Source organism: Rhipicephalus microplus, unplaced genomic scaffold (genome assembly GCF_043290135.1).
Source record: "Rhipicephalus microplus isolate Deutch F79 unplaced genomic scaffold, USDA_Rmic scaffold_14, whole genome shotgun sequence".
Taxonomy (NCBI): Eukaryota; Metazoa; Arthropoda; class Arachnida; order Ixodida; family Ixodidae; genus Rhipicephalus; species Rhipicephalus microplus.
The window spans coordinates 9,355,382-9,376,656 of NW_027464587.1; the positions used below are offsets into that span (position 1 = coordinate 9,355,382).

General features: G+C 45.7%; 1 protein-coding gene and 2 long non-coding RNA genes across 9 annotated transcripts in view; 1 reads left to right on the top strand and 2 right to left on the bottom strand.

Annotated features, from left to right (window-relative positions):
- The window catches only part of LOC119180921 (E3 ubiquitin-protein ligase RNF170), a 139,232-nt gene extending 133,564 nt beyond the window's left edge, over nt 1-5,668 (top strand). For all 6 annotated transcript variants that reach the window (XM_075882839.1, XM_037432057.2, XM_075882837.1 and 3 more), the window contains one exon: nt 4,945-5,668. In XM_075882839.1, the coding sequence (XP_075738954.1) occupies nt 4,945-5,223 (279 nt within the window). In that variant the 3' untranslated portion in view covers nt 5,224-5,668. The remainder of the gene's footprint in view (nt 1-4,944) is intronic.
- LOC142784459 (uncharacterized) overlaps nt 1-16,317 on the bottom strand; it is a 45,914-nt gene extending 29,597 nt beyond the window's left edge. Inside the window, exons 1-2 of one of the 2 annotated variants that reach the window (XR_012888639.1) lie at nt 14,510-16,317; nt 12,481-12,750 (exon numbers count right to left, since the gene is read on the bottom strand). This is a non-coding gene — a long non-coding RNA (uncharacterized LOC142784459). The remainder of the gene's footprint in view (nt 1-12,480; nt 12,751-14,509) is intronic. The other variant, XR_012888640.1, reaches the window with a different exon arrangement.
- A 954-nt stretch (nt 16,318-17,271) lies between these two features.
- On the bottom strand, nt 17,272-19,511 carry LOC142784460 (uncharacterized). The gene is made up of 2 exons (XR_012888641.1): nt 18,496-19,511; nt 17,272-18,390 (listed from the first exon to the last, which is right to left on the bottom strand). It is a non-coding gene; the product is annotated as an uncharacterized LOC142784460 (long non-coding RNA).
- Nucleotides 19,512-21,275: the final 1,764 nt, after the last annotated feature.

The following is a 21,275-nucleotide window of genomic DNA, read 5'->3' on the forward strand; positions in this document are numbered from 1 at the left end:
TTGCCTTCCATTGCGGTGCAGCACGCGGATGTCATAGTCTTGCAGGCGCAGTGCCCACCGGGCAAGACGGCCTGAGGGATCTTTCAATGACGACAACCAGCATAGTGCGTGATGGTCGGTGACGACATCAAATGGGCGACCATACAAATAAGGTCGGAACTTTGCAAGGGCCCAGACGATTGCCAAACATTCTTTCTCGGTGACTGTGTAATTAGTCTCGGCTTTCGTAAGCGTACGGCTGGCCACGACATATTCCGGGAACGCTGGTTTGCGCTGCGCAAGGACAGCGCCAAGGTCGACACCACTGGCATCCGTGTGTATCTCTGTAGGGGCCGTCGGGTCGTAGTGGCGGAGTATGGGGGGCGATGTCAATAAACGACGAAGTGTTGTGAAAGCGTCGTCGCACTGTGATGACCACGAATGGAGAGGCCCATTACTTCCGAGAAGCTTCGTCAGCAGCGATATGATAGTCGCGAAGTTTCGAATGAAGCACCGAAAGTAAGAACACAGTCCTACAAAACTGCGCAGTTCTTTGACGGATGTCGGCTTGGGGATCTCTCTCACGACCCAAAGCCTGGCTGGATCTAAGAGAATTCTGTCCTTGGACACGACGTAGCCGAGTATTGTCAGCTGCCGAGCTGCAAATCGGCACTTCTTTAGGTTCAGTTGCAGACTGGCGTTTCTCAGACGCGTTAAAACATGCCGAAGGCGTTGAAGATGCGTCAAAAAGTCCGGAGCAAAAACGACGACATCATCGAGGTAGCACAGGCACGTGTGCCATTTCAGGTCACGCAGAACAGTATCCATCATGCGCTCAAAGGTGGCTCGCGCATTGCAGAGCCCAAACAGCATGACGTTGAATTCGTACAAGCTGTCGGGGGTGACAAAACGGTCTTCGGTCGAGCGTCCTCAGCCATAGGTACTTGCCAGTGCCCTGAGCGTAAATCGAGGGATGAAAAGAATTCTGCTCCTTGCAGGCTGTCAATCGCATCATCTACCCGCGGTAGTGGGTACACGTCCTTACGAGTGATCTTGTTGAGGCGTCGGTAGTCCACACAGAACCGCTCAGAACCGTCCTTCTTCGTGACGAGAACGACAGGAGATGCCCAGGGGCTGCTAGAGAGGCGAATAACATCGCGGCGAAGCATGTCATCGACTTGCTCGTTGATTACACGGCGTTCTGTGGGGGATACGCGATATGGACGTTGCTGCAGCAGTGGCTGTGCGCCTGTGTCGATGCGATGCGTAGCGGTGGATGTGCGGCCGAGGGAAGGTTGAGCGACATTGAAAGAAGAGCGGAATTCTTCCAACAGGCTTAAAACCTGGGAACGCTGGCCCGGCGTAAGGTTGTCCGGTATGGAGGGACCGAATACATCATCGGATGATGAAGCAGATGTCGAAACAGCACTAAGCTTACAGGAACTTGAGCTGTGCATGTCATCGGGTTGATCCATAACTTGCGCATCTTCGATGCGTTCCACGCTGCCGAGACATTCCCCTCGCACCAACATAACGCTGTAGGGAGACGAGTTCACAACAAAAGTAGTGGTGCTGCCGTGAGTGAGTTGCACGGTCGCGAAAGGAACCAGCAAGCTTTTTCTTATGAAAACACGGTGAGATGGCAAGAGGAGTGCAGCAGTGTCAGAAAGGCTTGCGCAGTAGAGCGACACCGCCACGGACGAGTTTGCAAGCACTTGAGTGTCGTCTCTGACGAGTAACTTGCTTGCAGCAGATGGACTGTCGGCCGGTGTCAAAGAAGAGAATTGCGTGAGTTCTATTTCTGCTTGTGCACAATGAATGACGGCGTCGTGGCGGGAGAGAAAATCCCATTCTAGGATGACGTCGTGAGAGCATGAAGAAATTATGATGAATTCGACCGCATACATCACGTCCTGAATCTAAGGCGGGCTGTGCACATCGCTGTAGGGTGAATGCTTTGGGCGCTGGCTGTACGGAGGGAGAGTCCGCAAAGCGGCGTGGTCACTTTGCGCAGTAATCGGCTAAGTTTTTCGTCCATCACGGATACGGCGGCTCCAGTATCTACAAGGGCAGATGCACGAACGCTATTCACGAGCATGTCTATCACGTTCGACGGGCTTTCCTGAGGGCTTCCGCAGTTCGACAGCGTCGCAGCCCTTGCCTTGTGGACTGCGACGACTAGTTTTTCTGGTCGCCCTCGAGTGGACGTGACCGCATCGGCGACAGTGAGCGACGTCGTGGAGATGGTGAATGATGGGTAGACGGAACGGGGCGGGACGACGGTGACATAGGTGGCGGTTGGTCATAAGAGCGGCTTGACTGGCTGGAAAAGTTGGAGGCGACCTGCGGTTGCTGCACACGATTGCAATATCGTGCGACATGACCAACGCAACCGCAAGCAAAGCAGATGGGGCGATTGTCAGCAGTGCACCATCGGTTCGCGGGTCCCATTCATGTCGCAGAACGCGATTGGCGAGCCGGCTGCTGATATGAGTGCATGGTAGGCGGCACTCGGGGCACGTGGGTGACGCCGAGGTATGTAGGCGAGACAGTTTCTCCAAAGGCCTGGGGCCTCGCGGCGGTTTCGGTGTTCGACGGAACAGCGACGGAAATCGGTAAGGGCGGCCTGGCGACAACTCTGGCATAGCTGAGTAGCACAGATGCAGGAGGCGGCTGGTGGTATTCAGGAATGGCCTCCGCGATTTCCTGCTGAATGGCTCGGCGGAGCGGAGGTAGAAGTGTACTTGATGGTTGTTGAGCATGTTGTGGGGAAGCAAAAGCCAGTAAAGAGACCTGGCGGGCAACTTCCTCACGCACGAACGACTTGATTTCGGCGAGCAAGGTTGCATGGTCAGGAAATGCTGACAAGACTGAGAGATCAGCATCATGTGGTGGAGGTCGACGGGTCATCAAACGTTGCCGCCGCAGCTCGTCGTAACTTTGGCATAACGTAATGACTTCTGCCACAGTGCGGAGGTTCTTTGCCAGGAGCATGGTGAAGGCATCGTCGGCGAGCGATGCCTTTTAGAACATGCGTGATTTTGTCAGCCTCTGACATGTTCAGGTCGACTTTCTTGCACAAGTCAAGGATGTCCTCGATATAACTTGTGAAGGACTTGCCGGTCTGCTGGGCTCGTTCACGTAAACGCTGTTCAGCTTGCAGCTTACGAAGGCCGGACGGTCAAACACGTCGACAACAGCGATTTTAAAAGCGGACCAAGTCGGAAAATCAGATGCGTGGTTGTTGTATCACATGCCGGCCACACCCGCGAGGTAGAAAAACAGGTTGCCGAGTTTACCTGCCTCGTCCCAATGATTGTGGACGCTCAAGCGTTCGTACATGGCCAGCTAGTCCTCGACGTCAGTGCCATCTGTGCCGGTGCAGACAGGAGGGTCGCGGATGCGGGGGACACCGGGACATGGCGTCGGCGTAGGAGGAAGCGTTTGCTGGGCGGCGTCTTGGGTCATGGTTGAAGGCACGGTACGGGATCGAAGATCCGAGGGCATCGAATTCAGACCGAAGGTGTTTGAAGGGCACAGCACTCTCCACCAAATTGTTAAGAGGTTTATTGGTGGACACTCCGCGATGATTCAGGACAGCGACAGTCAATGCGGGACCGACTCTCTGCACGAGCTGCTCTTCTTCTTATGAGAAGGGCGACCCACTAGAAGGTGCTGGAGAGGACGACCCACTGTTCAAAGGCTTTACCACATAATGGACAATTGTCTCTTGTTTTCTTGATACGTTCGATAATTCAGCATTCCCTTGAGACAATCTTTTGGTCTCAAAAATTTGTAATAACAAGATATTATTGCATATATATGCATTTAGCTTGGCCTAAAATTGGAACATTACAGCTGCAGTGTTGAAAAATGCAAGTGAAAATGCACTCTTCATTTACAGAGCTGCTTAAGAGGGTCATTACTCTTCATCTTTTGAAGCTTTAAGAAGTGATATCTCATGGATTTAATAGTTTGAAATACGAGCCGGGTACATAGACAGAGACAGCAAAGACTTGTCCGTGTCTCAGCTGTCCCCATATGCATATCGTGTTCGTATTTCAAACCATCATCAACTCGCCAAATTAAGCATGGTGGCCTTAGTTTGTGCAGGCATACCCGGTCTTACATCTGGCTACATTGCAGTGCTTTAAGCGCTGTTCTTTTTAGTTTTGCATCATTAATGTGTGAAAGAGTGGCACGTACAGACATATGCTGTTTAGAACATGCCAGCTTTCATCAATCAGTGTGATGCCAGTGTCGCTACTGTTTTTCTAGAGTAATAAAAGGGGTGGGGATAGAAGGAGACTCTTGATTACAGGGCTTGCTGGCTTCAGTCACACCACTCAATACTCTACATTCTTAAAGTACACTAACACACACTCCGTTGTAATCTCCACTTCGTTATATATAGATTATTTGTCTAAAAAAATCATACTTGACATGGTATACGTACTTTTATGTATTTGATGTATTGTATACATACAATCCGTTGTTTGCATGGAACAATGCTGCAAGATACTGCAAATGACTTATCACAAATATGTTTTCTTCTTATATTTTGTTTCGATTTTTTTTTTCTTTTTTTCTTGTATGATTGAAGTGTACTTATAAAATATCTGCTTTGTTAACACAATCTGTTCCTTTATATGCATATTTATTTAGACCCCCTGCTAGCCAGTGGCTATGGGTCTAACCAGTGTTGTGTATTTTCATGTAATAAGAGAACCTGAAGTAAAATAAAATGAAAAAAAAAAGAATGAAAGTGAGCCCTGTCCGCATGTGCTCATTTGTCGCTGTGAAGTTTCTCGCACTGCTTATGCTATTATAGATGAATAAAGACCAACTATCACCCACCTTCTAGTTTTCTTGGGAGTGATCACTTTAATCCCCGCTTTGAGCTCCACCAAGTATGTGTAAATAGAATAGATGCCAAAGTGAGCTGGGTTTTTTTTTTCTCCCCAGTGGCTGGACCACCTGCGAGACCTGCCGACATTGCTGCGCCATGTGGGCTCCGAATTCTTCTCCATGGGCGGCATCATGTACATGTTTCGATTGCGCATTGTGCTCTGCTTTGTGGCTGCCATCATGTACCTCATTTCGCCGCTGGACATGATTCCGGAGGCCATCTTTGGCATCCTCGGTCTGCTAGACGACCTGTTTGTGGTGCTGCTTCTTGCCATCTATGTGACTGTCATCTATAGGCGGTTCCTGGCCACTCGTTGGCAAGAGGACACTACCTGAATTTGACTACAGAGGCGTACTGTGATGCGCACTGTGTACACGTGACTAGGTGTGCTACAGTTTCTAAGGAAACCATTCTGGGCGTCTTTTATCGACAATGTATGGTTATGGTGCACTCTAATTTACAGGGATTTCTCCTGTTATGAAATGCTGCTGCAGACATTGTAAGGTATGCAATGCTGCAGGGCACTGCTCGGTATTCGCGCACTGCTCCTAACTCTCTGTAGGGCAGCGTTGATCATTGTACACTGTCAGGTGAGTGGTGCCAGTCGTGACTATGAGAAAGCCTTTGTGCAAGCGACAGTAGCTCAGACAGGGTATCGCAGATGAGTTAGGGCATGCTGTCCTTACAGCGGTGTTTGCCTCCACATTCTGCAAAAGTCCACTCAACTAACATTGCACCTACTGTTTGTTACGAAATAAATCCTTGTTATTCAAAAAATGAGCATTCTCATATTGGTGTGCATCTAGTTCTGTTTCACTGCACTGCAGTGTGCAATAAGTTAGCTGCTGTGTAAACCTTGAAACCAGAATTATTGCCTGCTTGCTTACCTGCCTGCATTCGTAACATTCCGCTGTGAAATTTAAGCACCTTGCAATCCTAACCCTTTGCAAGCGCCTTAGGTGACAGCTGGCACGCCCGCATCGGGAGAACAGGAAGCAGTCATGCTTGCTGGATTGAGCTGCAGCATCGAAGTGGTGGTTGCATCGCTAGGTACCATGTCCCAAGAAAAAAATATGGCTGTAATTGAGAGTTGATATAAGCATGACATGGGGATAGGAATGCTGATGCAATCGTCCCAATAAGCTACATCTCTTTAAAGCTGCTACAGTCATGTTACAAATGAAGGAAACGGCGCAGTGCTGCCCGCAATCTACCGGTCGAGTGGGTGACCTCAGCACCACAGCGATGGCCAAGCCCTATAAGCATTCGAGCAAGGGCGTCCACATCAGTTGCTCCTGGTGCTGGCGGGGCGACCTTTAAAATTGTGGCCTTCAAGAGCCCATGGAACAGTTGAAGCGATCTGAAGCTACCTCGTAGACCTAAAGCCAGATAATTTGTCATCCATGCCAGATGTGCTTAGAGTGTGTTTTTCACCACAGTATGAAAAGTACCATCACATTTGCTTCCTTTTAGGCACAAAGTTCCTTAAGGCGTAGGTCGGTCCATCCCTTGTATGTATGTATGTAGTAGTACATAGCCACCGGTGGCACATACCCGCATCCCTTGTATGTATGTATGTAGTAGTAAATAGCCACCGGTGGCACATACCCGCTCTAGAGCGGGTATGTGCCACAGGGGATGCAAGATGGAAGATGGTGGTACTTGGAGTGTTTACTAGGTGGACGCACGCACGGATGGACAGACTCACTAGCAGACGGACGGACGGATGGACACACGAACAGACTGTCAAACAGATAGATGGACGGACGCATGAACAGACGGAGGGATGCATGGAACGACGCACGGATGGTCGCGCGGACGGGCGAAAGCAAGAACGAACGGACGGACGCTTAGCTTCACTCAAGATCGTTCACTCCGTGGATATGCTGTGATTTTTTTCTAAGCTCCCCGGCATAATCAAGTCCAGTGTGATTAACACAAGCACAAACAGCACGGGAGACAGGGGCGGATCCACTCACCCACATTAGGTGGGGGGGGGGGCGGTTGCTTGAATTAACACCGGAAAAGGGAGCATGGTCATTAGTTTTCTAGTTTTACTAGCACAAAATCCTAGTAATGGCATAAATATTGTTCATCTGTGCTCACAGTGGTCACTCATTTGTCCTAACGGGTATAGCTGGTGGACGGCAAGCACTGAAAAGAGGGCGAGGAGTGCTGAAGGCTTTGGGGGGGGGGGGGGGTGCGATCAACCCTACCGCATTCTCTGGATTCGCCACTGACGGGAGAGTGAAAGAACAGAGAAAGGTGTTGTCATTTTGTCAGCACCTTCGTCTGTCGTTCTCTTACTGTACTGTGTTCTAGTTTTTTTTTTTTGGCATAACACATACAGGGTTTGCCCACGAGGTAAGGCCAAAGGAGGACTTAAACCCCCTGACTAGGCCGTACCTCGCTGGGTTTTGTTATCATTATTATGTACCATTTGTATTTGTTCTAGTTCTGGTTATCATGTACCAAGCAAGGCAGTTAGGTGCACTTCTACAAATCCAGCATGCAATGTCACATTATTTCGTGTGCCGATGTGTCAGTGCGGTCATGCTTAAAGGGACACTAAAAAGTAACAATGGATTGACCAGCTGCATTATGAGAAGTGCAATGTTGTATGTTCCACTATCATTATTTCATTATTAGCGAAGAAAATCAAGGTTGAAGTTTCAATTCAAAATTTCACACCAAGATATCCACGCATGACATCAAAAGTTTCAAAATTTATTTTATTATGCTTGCAACATTGGCTGCATGAAATTTTGTGAACGTTGGTATGCCAGGCCTATGGCACTGACAGATGACAAATTAAGTGCTGACCACTTCTAACGTAACCGCTTATTATGCTGAACCAGTATTAATGCGGTCTTTTTTGGCACCCGTTTACCCGACCATAAGGATCTGTGTATACACACGCCGCTAATTGTGCAGTCGCCCGAGATGAAACACCAGTTATAATGCGGCTGCCGGGCAATCTTTGTGACAAGCACGGTAGCAAATGCTTCTAAAAGGAGGTGCGCCGCTGAGGATTAACGAGGTCGTTACGGAGGGTGGTGGTGGTGGTTAGAAGAAGGCGCCTAATTTCTGAAGACCTGTAAGGAGCACAGCACAGCACCTGCATGACGGAGGAGTGGACGCAGAGTCTACGAATGAAAAGCGGAGAGAGAAAAAAAGAAAAGTAAAAAAACCACAGCCCAAGCACTCTATACAAATGGTTAACCAGTGAAAGCTGAGATGTGCAGCAGTGAATTCAACCCGACGCAGCACTGAAGCTTTTCACAAATATTGGTTTTATGTTCATGCTATTCTTAACAAGGTTAAACACACGTTTGGCTTGAGTTTACCACCGTGTTTATTTCACATGGCGCACGAGTGATTCCTTTCACATGCCGCAGGAGCCGGGAACTACCACGTCGGTACTTCCATGGCATTGTACCATGCATTGTACTGTTGTTCTGGAGACCGGTTGCCGTCGATCATTTCCAAGTTGTTCTTAAAACCCCGCCGCGGTGGTTTAGTGGCTAAACCACCGCGTACTCGGCTGCTGACCTGCAGGTACTCGGCTGCTGAACCGCAGGTCGTTGGATCGAATCTCGACTGCGGCGGCTGCATTTTTGACGAAGGCAGAAATGTTGTAGGCCCGTGTGCTCAGATTTTGGGTGCACGTTAAAGAACCCCTGGTGGTCAAAATTTCCGGAGCCCTCCACTATGGCGTCTCTTATAATCATATGGTGGTTTTGGGACGTTCAATCAGGTTGTTCTCGAAGTGCAAGCGGTCGTAGCAGAAGCCAAAGTGCCGCTGGAGACTGCCACCAAAAGCGGCGGGGAGAACACGCTCCCGTGATCATCGCGTTAACGTTGTTCTGCCTGCAACGCCGCTTGCTCAGCAGGGATTTTTACGTTTTAATAGTTTAATTCATCTCGCGACCTAACTCGGCGGTGTGGTTTACAGCAACCGCCCGCCACCGGCGCTTGCATTCCCCTTTGCAATCTAGCGCAGCTTGGAAGTGTGCTGGATTATTCGTTATGCAGTTGCTGTCGGTACTCAGCCTCCCAGGCCAGTTTCTGTGCCCGCTGCCCGGACAGCAGCTTCGGCCCAGCAAATGCGAGCTCTCACGCTTCCACTGTCGGTGCTCTTATAAAGTTCTCCGCTGTTCTGGAGTTCGTGCCGTTGTCAGATAGGAAGGAGATGCGGCGCTCGGAGGTGCTTTGTCCCAGAGTCTCACATAACTCATCAACCCATCATCATCCATACGTCTGTCCCGGCACTTCTTTCCCCCCAGGGTCATGTGAGAGGGAAGATTTGTTTTGGGCAAGTGACCATATCTTGGCAAGGGCCGGTGCCACTGCTCTGCGCCAGGCGCCAAACAGATGCGGCCTGCTTCCCGGCGTACAATTCAGGGAAACCCAACATAGAGGCTACCCTTCAGCCCAGTAACATCGGTCACAACACACAAAGGGAACGTACCCTGGCAAGGTGTGCTATCGCAGCGAGTAGGGTGCGCTGTGGTCACGGCCCGTCTACTGACCGCTAGGGTCTAGCGAGACTCAATCTGTCTGTTGAGGGCAACGGGGCTACTGTTTGGTGCAAAAACCAATGCCGCTGCACGCAAACCCAACGTACCCTGGTAAACCAGCACATTTAAAAGCTGTCTTAGTCCTTCACAAAAAAGGAAGCCACCCTCCGCCTCGGCGAGTAGAGTCGCTGGGCACGGAGAAGGGGCAAACACGAACCTCGCGGGTGAAGCCTGACAAGCTGACGGGATCAACATAGCGCATGCAAAACTCGGGCGAACAATCACAAAAGCTGTACTCAGGGGCGACCGGCTCACTAAGCTGAGTAGTGGAATTTTAAAGAATGACATCGTTAAAAATTGATGGCTATCTGCCCTCCTGACTCACTGAAAATTACTGCTGAATGGTGCCACATTTCATAAAAGTTTTCTGCACCTAGGCACTGCCACTCTCAGTGAAGAACGAATCAGACCTCCTCCCGTACTTGTGCAAGTACTTCGTGAAGCCCGGGCCGCTTCCCACCAAAGACGGCTCAGCACCGTGCCACCCACACTTACTAGGAGCACTCGACAAGCAGAAGCATGTACTGCTTAACCGCTCTTCCCGACAGGGGATGCAGAAAACAAACAGTGTTGAAAGGAACACCGGGGTGGCCAAACAAGCTAGCTATTCTAAGAATTCATTTAATTTATGAGCTATTATGTGTTCGATAAGCTTACAGCATGATGATGTTAAGGAGATCGGTCGATAATTTTGTAGTACTAGGCGGTCACCTTTCTTGAATATAGGAACTATTCGTGCCGACTTCCAGTCATCTGGCGATTCCGCTGACAACAGAGAGACTCGAAAAATGACGAGTAAGTATTTTGCAACAGACTCTGCAAAGCGACGCAGAAATATGTTGGGGATATTGTCGGGACCGCAAGAATCCTAGTCTTTAGGTTCAACAACATAACAACGACACCAGAATAAGAAATAAAGTTTACATTTGCAGCATTGTCCGCATTTATGACAGATGGGGAAGCACTAGGAGTAGAAAATACACTATGAAAATACTCATTGAGGTGTTGAGCAATGGCAGCCTGATCAGATACCATTGAACCATTGACAAAAACCTGTGATATGGGTTTCCTTTTTTCGCTAATATAGTTCCAGAACTTCTTTGGATCATTCTTTATGAAGTTTGTGAGTGACGTATTGAAATAGTATTCCTTCGAGGTGTGTACGGCGTGTGCAAGCTTATCTAGAGCATCAGCTATAACTTTGGGGTCAGCATGCTTTTGCTTTAATCTTTTAACTTTACGCTTGAGATGTATGATGCTTCTCGTCATCCAGGGCGCATGTTTATGCACCTTTTTATGTTTAGACGCTATAAATTTTTCGATACAGTAGAAGCATATGCGTTTAAATTGGTCCCACAATCTACAAACATCGGTAGCTACAAAATCTATTGGACAGGTTTCTAGGTGCTCGATAATGCAAGCATCATTGGCATGTGTATAGTCTTTCACACAATGAAAGGACAAGTTGGCAGTTTCCGAAAGCGGTACCAGAGGGATAGAAACTGACACAAGGTAGTGATCAGACAGCCCTTGCTCAATTACTACGGTATGTGTACTGAGGTCACGGGGAATAAATACCAGATCTAAGGTAGACCTAGCAGTACCCTGATAATGCGTTGGTTCATGAACCAGTTGTACCAAATTATGTGCGAGCATGATGTCAAACACTGCATTTGCATTGCTGATATTGGCTGTAAAGGTTTCAAAACGCTCCCAATCTACTCCGGGGAGATTGAAATCGCCAATCAAAAGAACTGTTGCCATGGTATTTAGACATGTGTTCCTTTAGTTTTAATAGGTATTCAAGAGTTGAGTCCGGCGGTCTATATAATGCACATACGATGAATGAGTGGCCCCACAAAGTTACTTTAATACAGATACATTCAAGCTCCGGTACATCAGCCAACAAGACAGCATCAAATTTTTGTTGGATCAGGACGGCCACACCACCTCCCCCTGCTTGCCTGTCCTTACGAAAAGCCGTATAGGAAGGTGGAAAAATGTCGCCATCATTCACCTGTTCATGTAACCACGTCTCAGTTATAACAGTAATGTGAGGATCGTACTGCAGTAATAGGATTTCGAGGGGTTCGGTTTTATTCATAACACTGCGGGCATTCAAATTAAGTAGACGAAGTTGCTTGTGCGCATGCACATTACGTCAGGTTTTAGACTGTTGGGGTGCGGTGTTCTTGTAGCCGGTCATTTTTACTCGCTTATTTTGCACCTCATCCCAAAAATACATATCCTTATCGATCTTTAGTTTATCGTGTATCAGGTTGATTCTTTTCCCTTGTTCTATCTCGGCCTTTGCGCTGTGCCAGAGCAGACTGCGTTTTTTTAGCGTTGATTTTGAGTAATCATTCTTAACAAAGATATCTGAGCCCTTCAGTTTGCTTGCGTTTTTCATTATCTCTTTCTTTTCTGTAAAGTCTTGCAGATACATTATTACAGGCCGCTTTCCTACGTGCTTACCCAGTCGATGAATACGCCCTACAGATTCAGATTTAACCTGAAGTTTTTCTTGAAAGAGACCTTTCACGACCTTGTCCTTTAGTTCCTCTTCTGATTCTGCTGAGGTCTCAGGTATTCCATGAATAATTACAATGGACGTCTGCTGTGGTCTTCAAGGTCTGTTAGCTTTTCAGTTTGAAAAGACATTGCGTGTTCAAATGATTTCAATGTGACATGCAATTGATGGGTGTTTTCATGCTGTGCTGAGCGCTCAGTCGCTATATTTTCGACAGTACGCCTAAAGTGAAGCATCTGTTCTTTCAGCTCAGAAAATAGAGTTTTAATTTCAAGTAGTTCATTTCGCATTCCTGTCTGACCGTCAAGTAGTTGCTCGTACAGTTCCTTCTGGTTGGGCCCAGGGTTTTTCTCGACATCACCGCAAATTAGTAGTTTGCAAACGACAAAACAGTCATACGCAATTACAAAACAACGCCGTGGGCACGGCAGAACCACTAAGCTTCGACAATCACTACGTATTGAACAAAAACAGGGACTAACCTGCACCAAGCAGAGAAGCGTTCCGTTTAGCGACATGGCAGCTTTGGGTCCACCGTGCCCACAGAAGACGAAATCGTGCCGGTGCTCTTTTATAGCGGCGCCAAATGATGGCGTCACGCTGTGATGCTTGAAAGGAAAGGCCAGTAGAACTGCGTCGTCAGGTGACGACAGCGTTGAAAACTGGGGGCCTTTATTGATGAGCTGGCTCGTGTCGTCGCAAGACTCATAAAGTGGCTGCGCGCATTCAAAAGCATTGAAGCCAAGAAAAACCTGCACCAAGCAGAGAAGCGTTCCATTTAGCGACATGGCAGCTTTGGGTCTATCGTGCCCACCAACAAGTAGTACATCCAACAAGCAAAATGACTGAATGGGTATAGGTAAACAACAGATTGTCTTATGCTTTGTTTGTCTCCCACAAGCCCGAATCGTTACACGAATTAAGCTATTTGCGTCCTGAAATTTTTGTGCAAGCACACAGGAACTCGGAAAGGAAGACAAACGAGCGCAATCTAACAACTGGTTTATTTTTTGAAAAAACATTCACTTTATACCCGTCGGATCTGCACTCTCTGGTCACCAAAAAACAAAAGCACTGTGCACAAATCACAAAAACAGGTTCATTGATTAACAGACATAGGCGAAATTTTTTTCTCTAGTAAGGCTACCGAATGGTGGCTAACACACTTGTCTTTCTGCTTGTCTATGAGATAAGCCTCTATTGTTTCTCTTTGACATCTTGTTTAAATTCCTATGTACCAAGGTAGTGTTGCAAAAACAAGGAGAGCACGCGCATCATTGCAATGCATTTCCAAATGGGTGTTTGGCCGACCTTTCAAACTTGACATATGTTCCCTTAGCCTAGTCTTGATGCACCTGCCATTCTACCCTATATATACACAACCACACGGCAAAGGTATGCAATACACCTTATTGTGTGCACATTCAACAAATTTGAGCTTATGTTTTATGCTGCATTCCTTATGTACGCTGGTCACTCTTTCACATTTCTGGTTGACAGACGCGCACACTCCTCCTATTTTGTTTTTGGTCAAAAACACCACCTTTACAACATACCTTCCGGCCACCTTTTTTATCCTATGCGAAAGCCTATGTACATAAGCGATCACTATCACCTTGGAGCTAGAACTAGTCATCCCGCCTGTTTCTAAACAGGGCGCCGTTCTCAGTTTGAGCTTCTTTAATATCCTATCCTATCCTAGTAGCCTGATACTAGTCCCTGTATGCTTGCGCAAAATTTTCAAGATGGATATGTTCCAACTAGGCCGGCTCGCAATTTTGCATCAGCAAAATGTGCTTGTTTGTGCAGCATGTGCTTGTTTGAAATTGAAATTCGAATGCTCGTGACTAGTGTGTGACAGTGACAAGTATTTTTGTGTCAATACCACTGATGTTTTCCTATTTTCACAAATTTGGAATTTTTGAAAGGATCCTAAGTATTTATTTCATTTCATTTCACCTTATTTTCAACTTCAACAAGATAGATCAAAAAACTGTTTGGATTCATAGCCATAGGCTAGAATAGGGTCCAATGATGCGATACAAAATGGCACAGTATCCAAACGATAGCACAAGGCAACAATAGCACATGTAGCAAAACACTAGAACAAGGCATTGAACCAGGATACAAGATGCTAAACATTGTGGATATAGTAAAGAAGGTTAGGCATTGTACAGACAGATATATTCAGATACTACTCCAACTTGGGTAAGATAACAGGAACATGTAATTTTTATACACAAACGAAAGAAAGGCAATGAGTAATAACAACTATGCAGTAAACTTTCACTGGACACAGTGATACTTATATACAAGAATTGAACGATTTTGTTACTATTAAGGGGGTTACAGAGACGCATTAAGGATTGCAAGGAAGTGTTTTTTTTATTCTCAGAGGAAAGTTAACAGCCGATTTTATATCCTGGGTCAATCTATTTCAGATATTGGTACCAACGAGCTGCAGACGCTGTTCTCCATAGATGCTGTTCGTGGGAGGAAGGTTAAAATTACCGGCAGCAGTATTCCTCGTAGGGCGGGATGAGGAGCGAAGAATGGACGAATGAACAGGACGGTTATAGCTTATGATAATATTAATGGCAATGGCTCTTCTCTGTTGACGCAAACTGTCCATTGGTAAAATTTGTAGTTTACTATTTACTAAACAGGGGTGCGCTGGGATGATCGTGGCTTGAGTGCGTTATTATTCTTAGTGAGCACTTCCGTAGTTTTCGTAAAGGCTCCAAGTATGTAGTGTAAGTCCAACCCCATGAATCAATGCAGTAGGACAGATGACAGTGGATGAGAGAAAAGTACAAGATCCGTAATATTGCAAATTTGAAATAATTTCTTGCTTGCAAAAATGCATGACAGCCCAAAGATAACCTCGAGCACACTGATTTTATATTCGGTTGCCAGAGGAAATGGTTGTCGATAACTGCACCTAGGTATTTAAATGAATTGATGTGTTCGAGTGCATAATTTTTTATCTTTATTTGAATGCTGTCTAGATTTATTGGCATATGTCGGGAATAGATTATCATGTACTTTGTTTTTTTCACGTTGACGGTAAGTTTATTTGCCTTGAACTAATGTGGTATATTTGCTAGTTCAGCATTTGTTTTTGTTTCAATTTCTTGCATGTTTTCCCCCGTAACAAATAAAGCTGCATCATCCGCGTACAATAGTAGCTCTGCAGAACTAATAACCAGTGGTAGGTCATTTACATATAAAAAAACAAAGGGCCCAGGACAGATCCCTGCGGTACCCCTGTGGTTATCGGTTTTTGCGAAGAAGTGATGCCACCTAGAGAGACAGTTTGACTACGATGAGTGAAGTAGCTAGAAAAGAATTCAAAGCTTTTGTTTCTAAAGCCATAGTTATTTAATTTTGTTTAAAGATGCTGTGGTTGATAGTGTCGAATGCCTTCTGTAGGCCAGTAAATACAATAGAAACAAGTTTATGGTTATTTAAAGCTGTGTTGACATTTTGTGTCAATGTTTCAACTGCAGTGGAAGTAGAATATCCCGGACGGAAACCATGCTGTTGCGGACATAAAATTTGATATTTTTCCAGAAAGTTATTGATTCGAGAAAAAAGTAGCGTTTCAAAGATGTTATTTATTATACTGAGAACTGATATCTGGCGGTAACACGAAGGGTCAGAGCGATCACCATCTTTAAATACGGGCAATACTTTGGCGACTTTTAGAGGATCAGGGTAGGACGAGGTTGCTAGGGAATGATTGAAAATGTGGCACAAGATGGGGCCTAATATGTCTATGCTATCCTTGATCAGATGGACTGTGATTCCATCCAGCCCTGGGGTTTTGTTATTACACAATTTTTTCACGGTAGATAACAGCTCTCTTAATTAATTACATGTCCTCAGTAAAGAAGGTATTGGATATGGAGCTGGCTAAACACACGTAATCAGAGTCAGGATGACTAGATACCAAGGACGGGCCAATACTAGTGAAGTATGAATTGAAGCTTTCAGCAGTTTGTTTGTCTATTGTTAAAGGGAGCATACGATGCGCACTAGAATTTCCTGCAACTCCTTGTATAATTTCCCATATTGTTTTTGTATCCCCATTCGCGCGTTGAATCAAGCTGGAGTAGTAGTTCTTCTTACCTACGCAGATTATTGCTACAGATTCATTCCGTAACCTTTTATACTGCCCTAAGTAATAATGATTATGTTTACGCTATTTCCATTTATTGTACCAGAACAGTTTTTTCTTCTAGATAGCAAGAATGGCTTGAGTCATCCAAGGGCAGATCGGGATGTTATAAGAGCGAGAAGATACGGTACTACTAGCGTTACTGATTGCAGTCTTTATAGTTTCGATTAGATTGGCAACCTCAGTATTTACATCATTATGGTGCAGACTGCTTGGTACGAGAGATAGAAGTTTGTTCCTTAATAGGGTATAATCTATTTTTCTAATGACTGGGTGATTTTTAGGTGCAGTCTTGGACAGGTCTATAATCGAAATACAAATAGGAAGGTGGGAATAGGTAAGAATACTACAAATAGTATTATCCACTCAGACACCCATAGATCTGAATACTTCAGAAGAAGAATGTGCACTGGTGTATATACCAGCTGAACAGAGAAATAGCGTCATTTCAGTGGGATTTTTGTATCGGTGGGATTTTAAACGTTGCTGATAACCTACAGCAATGACTTGCTTTCAACTTACTTTATAGGTATGGCCCACAGAGGTGCTTTTTGCTGCGCAAGTTAATGTGCACAGTGGAGAAGATCCCTATGCTGAGACTCGCAAAAATAGCTCCTAAACAACTAAGCTGGAACCAGAGAAATCACAGCTTTTACCGCGGATTCGACAAGCCGTTTCTAATACAACTGAGCTCTAAGTTTTGTTCTCACTACCTGGAAGAACAAGAAGTTACAGGGTGGCAAAACGGCTCTTTAATCGACAAATGCTCGACTAACACCACACTACGCCAGCTATTATTTTCACCAAGGACATGGAAAGACACCACACACGCATCTAGGCTCTGCGTTATACTCCTCGTGCCTAAACCAAGAAGTTGCGATGTTGTGTAAGCGCTGCTCATCGCTGTAGCGCGCTTAGTTGTAGCAGACGACACTCGTCTGCTTGATGCAAAGTTGGCCTGCAGCGGCGCGGTGGCGGGAACTGCGCCAACCTTAGAAGTGTGGCAGCTTGGGCTAGTTGGTATGACATGACGATAGTTATAGCGCAAGAACAAAACGACGACACAGAGACAAGAAGGACACGAGCGCTCGTGTCCTTCGTAGTCGCAAAAACGCTATTTTCACCCAACTTGACAAAGCTATGGCTTTTGGAGAACGGTGCGTCAGGCAACCTGAGCTTCTCTGAAAACACGGAAGAAGGATGTCTGCAGAGTTGCAGTGTTCTCTTCTAGAACACTGTAGCAGAGTTAAATCTGGTTTTCTGGGCCACAGCATCCTATATTTCCCTTGCCTGCCGGGTTATCGGTGGTCACTTGGAAAGCAGCCGTCGTCGGAACTGCGGTGGTGACCAAGGAGGATACATAAAACTTGCTGGAGTGGAAGAGGAGCTGTGCGAGTGAAGCCAGCCGCCGCCATCTTGCCAGTGGCAAAAAGCGTGCTCAGTGCCATCGCGAGCTGCTGATTTCGTCCGTTCTTGTTTCACCTTGTCGGCATGTAAAGACAAATGGTTTACAATGGTTGCCTCTTGCGTCGTTCACGGATGTGCCAACAGGTTGAAGAAAGGTTGTGGCCTCACATTCCACCTGTACGTACACGAAAACGTCTTCGACATAGCCATTCCGCGCTCGTTACTAAAGGGAGCTATAGCTGATGCGATCTAAGCATGCAGAACATAACAGTCCGGATTTGTTTTACAGGTTTCCTAAAGATCCCGTAACGCGGGGCCTCTGGGAGTGGGCTGTTCGCCGTGAGAAGTGCACTTCGCTCTGTGCACTTCGCGCCAGAGTGCTTTGACCGCCTCTTTGGCATTGAAGGGAAGCATGTGAACTAGGGTTATGAAGTGGCATTGAAGACACTTCAACGTGAAGAAGGGTTGTGGCTTGGAAACAAACTTACGAAAGCCCACGTCCAATGGGAAAAGCAAGAAATTGAAGGTATGATATGCTGTACAACTGATCGAGTGCCTCAGTTGCCGACGCTTTGGACTTCTGCGAACAAAAGCTAAAGCTGCCGCAATTCAAGGGTGCCAGCACAAGATCTACGTTTATTAGAACTTTTGATCGGTTGTTTGACATCTTAAAACTCCAAGAATCCGCTGGCAAGGTCGTACAAAGCGCCCCTTCGGCAGGGGAACGAAGCATTCTAAAAGTCGTTTTTTTGCGGAGACTCGAGCGTACATAAACGAGCTGAGAGATCCGGCAGTGACAGAAGGACTGAAAAAAAAAAAAAAAACGGATTTATTGGTTTTTGGACACGCATGGCAAGCACGGAAAGAATGTTTGACAGACTTCTCAGCCAGGGTCAGCTGAAATACTTACTGACACACAAAGTCAGTCATGACTATGCCGAAAACTTCTTTGAATCAATACGTGGATGAGGCGGCCATAACAACAACCCAACAGCTTCGCAGTTTATGGCTGCATACAAGCGTCGGTTCCGACGGAAGTCACGTCTTCAAGTTCTGGGCACTGCTCCGAAGATGTTCTCTCCGTATTGAATGCAACGACTCCTGCAGCCATGGTAGATCCAAGAAGCAATTTCACTGACATACGCAAGGCCCCAGTCGTGCAGCCCGATGACCACGACAATACGCATCGCATTGACTAGCCCGAAAGCTTTTCTGTTTTTGTCAGTTCCGTGGTGCCATACATAGCAGGCTTCATTGTTCGAAAGGTCGAACTGCAACTACCTGTGAAGAGTGTATAGCAGTCATGCACTCAGATGAGCTGACACCTTCAATTAAATGTAAGAGGCGAGGTGGTCTTGTTTCACCGTCGCAAGATGTCATTAGACCTTGTAAAGAAGTCGAGGAATGAGGCAGCTACAGGCTGAATGTGATTCCATCACAACGGTGAAGTCAAGAGCAAAACACCTCATCCTGAAAGTTCTATGAGCTTCCTCCGAGAAAAACTGGTTCCATAAACTAGAGCAGCACGTCCTAGACTTTGATACGCTTGATAATAAGGTTTACAGTTTGCGCAGGCAAATCGCCGAACAATACGTAAAAGTGAGGATACAACACATGACGAAGGAAAAAAAAAAACCGAGAATCAGTGAAAAGTAAGGTGGGGCCACTTTTGACAAGGGCAATAATTTTCAACCGCCAGTAGGGCACCTATGTTTTCGATGAAGTGTTTGCTTTAGGCATCGCTATTTGATGCATATGCAATTTAATTGAGTTTTCTACATGCCACTTCGCTGCGTACAAGGCGCAATAAACATTTACAACAGGAATTACTTGTTTTCGTTGCTTTATATAAACACACGAGTCACTTCACCCGCATCGCGATGAAGCATAAATTTGCAGCGCTCGGCTCTTTTCTGCCACTGGCAACATGGCCGCGGCCATGACCTACTACACTCCTGACCTGTTCAGATAGCGGGGTTCCTATGGGAGCGCGTGTCCCCGCTCTCGTTCAATCGCTCGCCGTAGGTGGCGCTACCTATAACCTGTTCGTCTGCTACTGTGCGGCCGGCAGGAGGGCGACGGACTGATACCATGCGTCTGCTTCTGTGACAAACTGCCTATACGTGTGATTGTTTTTTGCTGAAAAGGCTAACGTGTGCTATGTGTTACATTTTAGTAGTTAGGCTATACTGGTTGATTGACTTCTAAAGCTGTATATTTGCGTAGAAATGTCTTGCTGCATGGTTGTTTTTGCCATTCCAGCCTAAAAAAACTTCAATTTAGTATTCATAAAGCTTTTGACTAATAATGTACTCATTGGTAATAGAATATCAAACTGATTTTAGGTTGTTTAGGACGCGTCAGGTGAAACGCAGTGCCCCTGTTGAGCACTTACCTTGGACACTCGCCCTGGACAGGTGTTACACTTGTAGTCAATTGATAGAAGAGAATAATGCACATACGCCCACGGACGCATATCAAGGAGAGACACAGGAATTGAAGCTTTAACTCTTACTGTGACCTACACAACAAAAATTGTGCGTCAAATTTCGCTACGGGAGTTTGTCTGCTGGAACGGGGAGCGCTGGCCGATGCGCGTTTCTATGATTTTATATGTCCGTGCGATGAGACGATATGGTAAAGGCAGTGATGTGCCTATCGAGGGCAACACATTGCGACCCCAATAAAGTTTTTATCGTCATCATTATCATCATCTTGTCGAGCATAGTTAATAATAATAATAATAATAATAATAATAATAATAATAATAATAATAATAATAATAATAATAATAATAATAATAATAATAATAATAATAATAATAATAATAATAATAATGTTTTATTTTTCATCAATAGTTTGATGAAGGACAGCGGCAGGTAAAAGCTGCTCTTCGAAAGAGGCAGCTTGACATAGGCCCACAGACGCCTTTAGCACGACAGCACTGGCAAACAGTTAGCAATGTTATCTAAGCAACAATTACAAAAATATCAAGTTCAAATTCTAAAAATAAAAATAGCAACCATGATAACAATGTAGCAACTGCAAAGAAATCTTGAAAACTATACATGTGTATATCGTGCAATTGAGTTCGGGTACAGAGTAAGAAATCTATGCCAGCTTTCACATATTTATCAATTAACGTAGAAACTGTGTAGAACAACCTATCTGTGGAGTAGTTTGTTCTCGAAGTTTTTATTTTCCATGTTTCTTTATGTCATGTTTCGAACAAATTATTTGGCTGCAGTTTCGAGAGGTCGTACAAATAATGTCGACTTTCTTGAAATTGACGCCTGACCACCAATGCTAACTTAAAATCGTAGAGACGATGTAGGGGTGGTATTCCAGCCTGTTGAAACAATTCACTTCTGCGAGCATCATACGACCAGTAAAAAATTATTCTAATATACGTCTTTTGCATCAGGTACAGTTTTTGTAAGCGCGTGTTAGTCGTAGTCCTTCATACCAAGAAACAATAAGCAAGATGCCAACAGAACAGTCATTTATAAAGTAAGAATTTTACCTTGTATAGTAGAACAGTTTTGCCACTGTACACCGTGCCCTCTACGCGAGATAACTGACCCAGCACACTGTAAATGCGATCGTTTCAAAGCATATTGCTCGAAAATGTAACTCCAAGAATTTTTATACAATTTACTAACTCAATAATAGTATCGCCATACTTGAAAT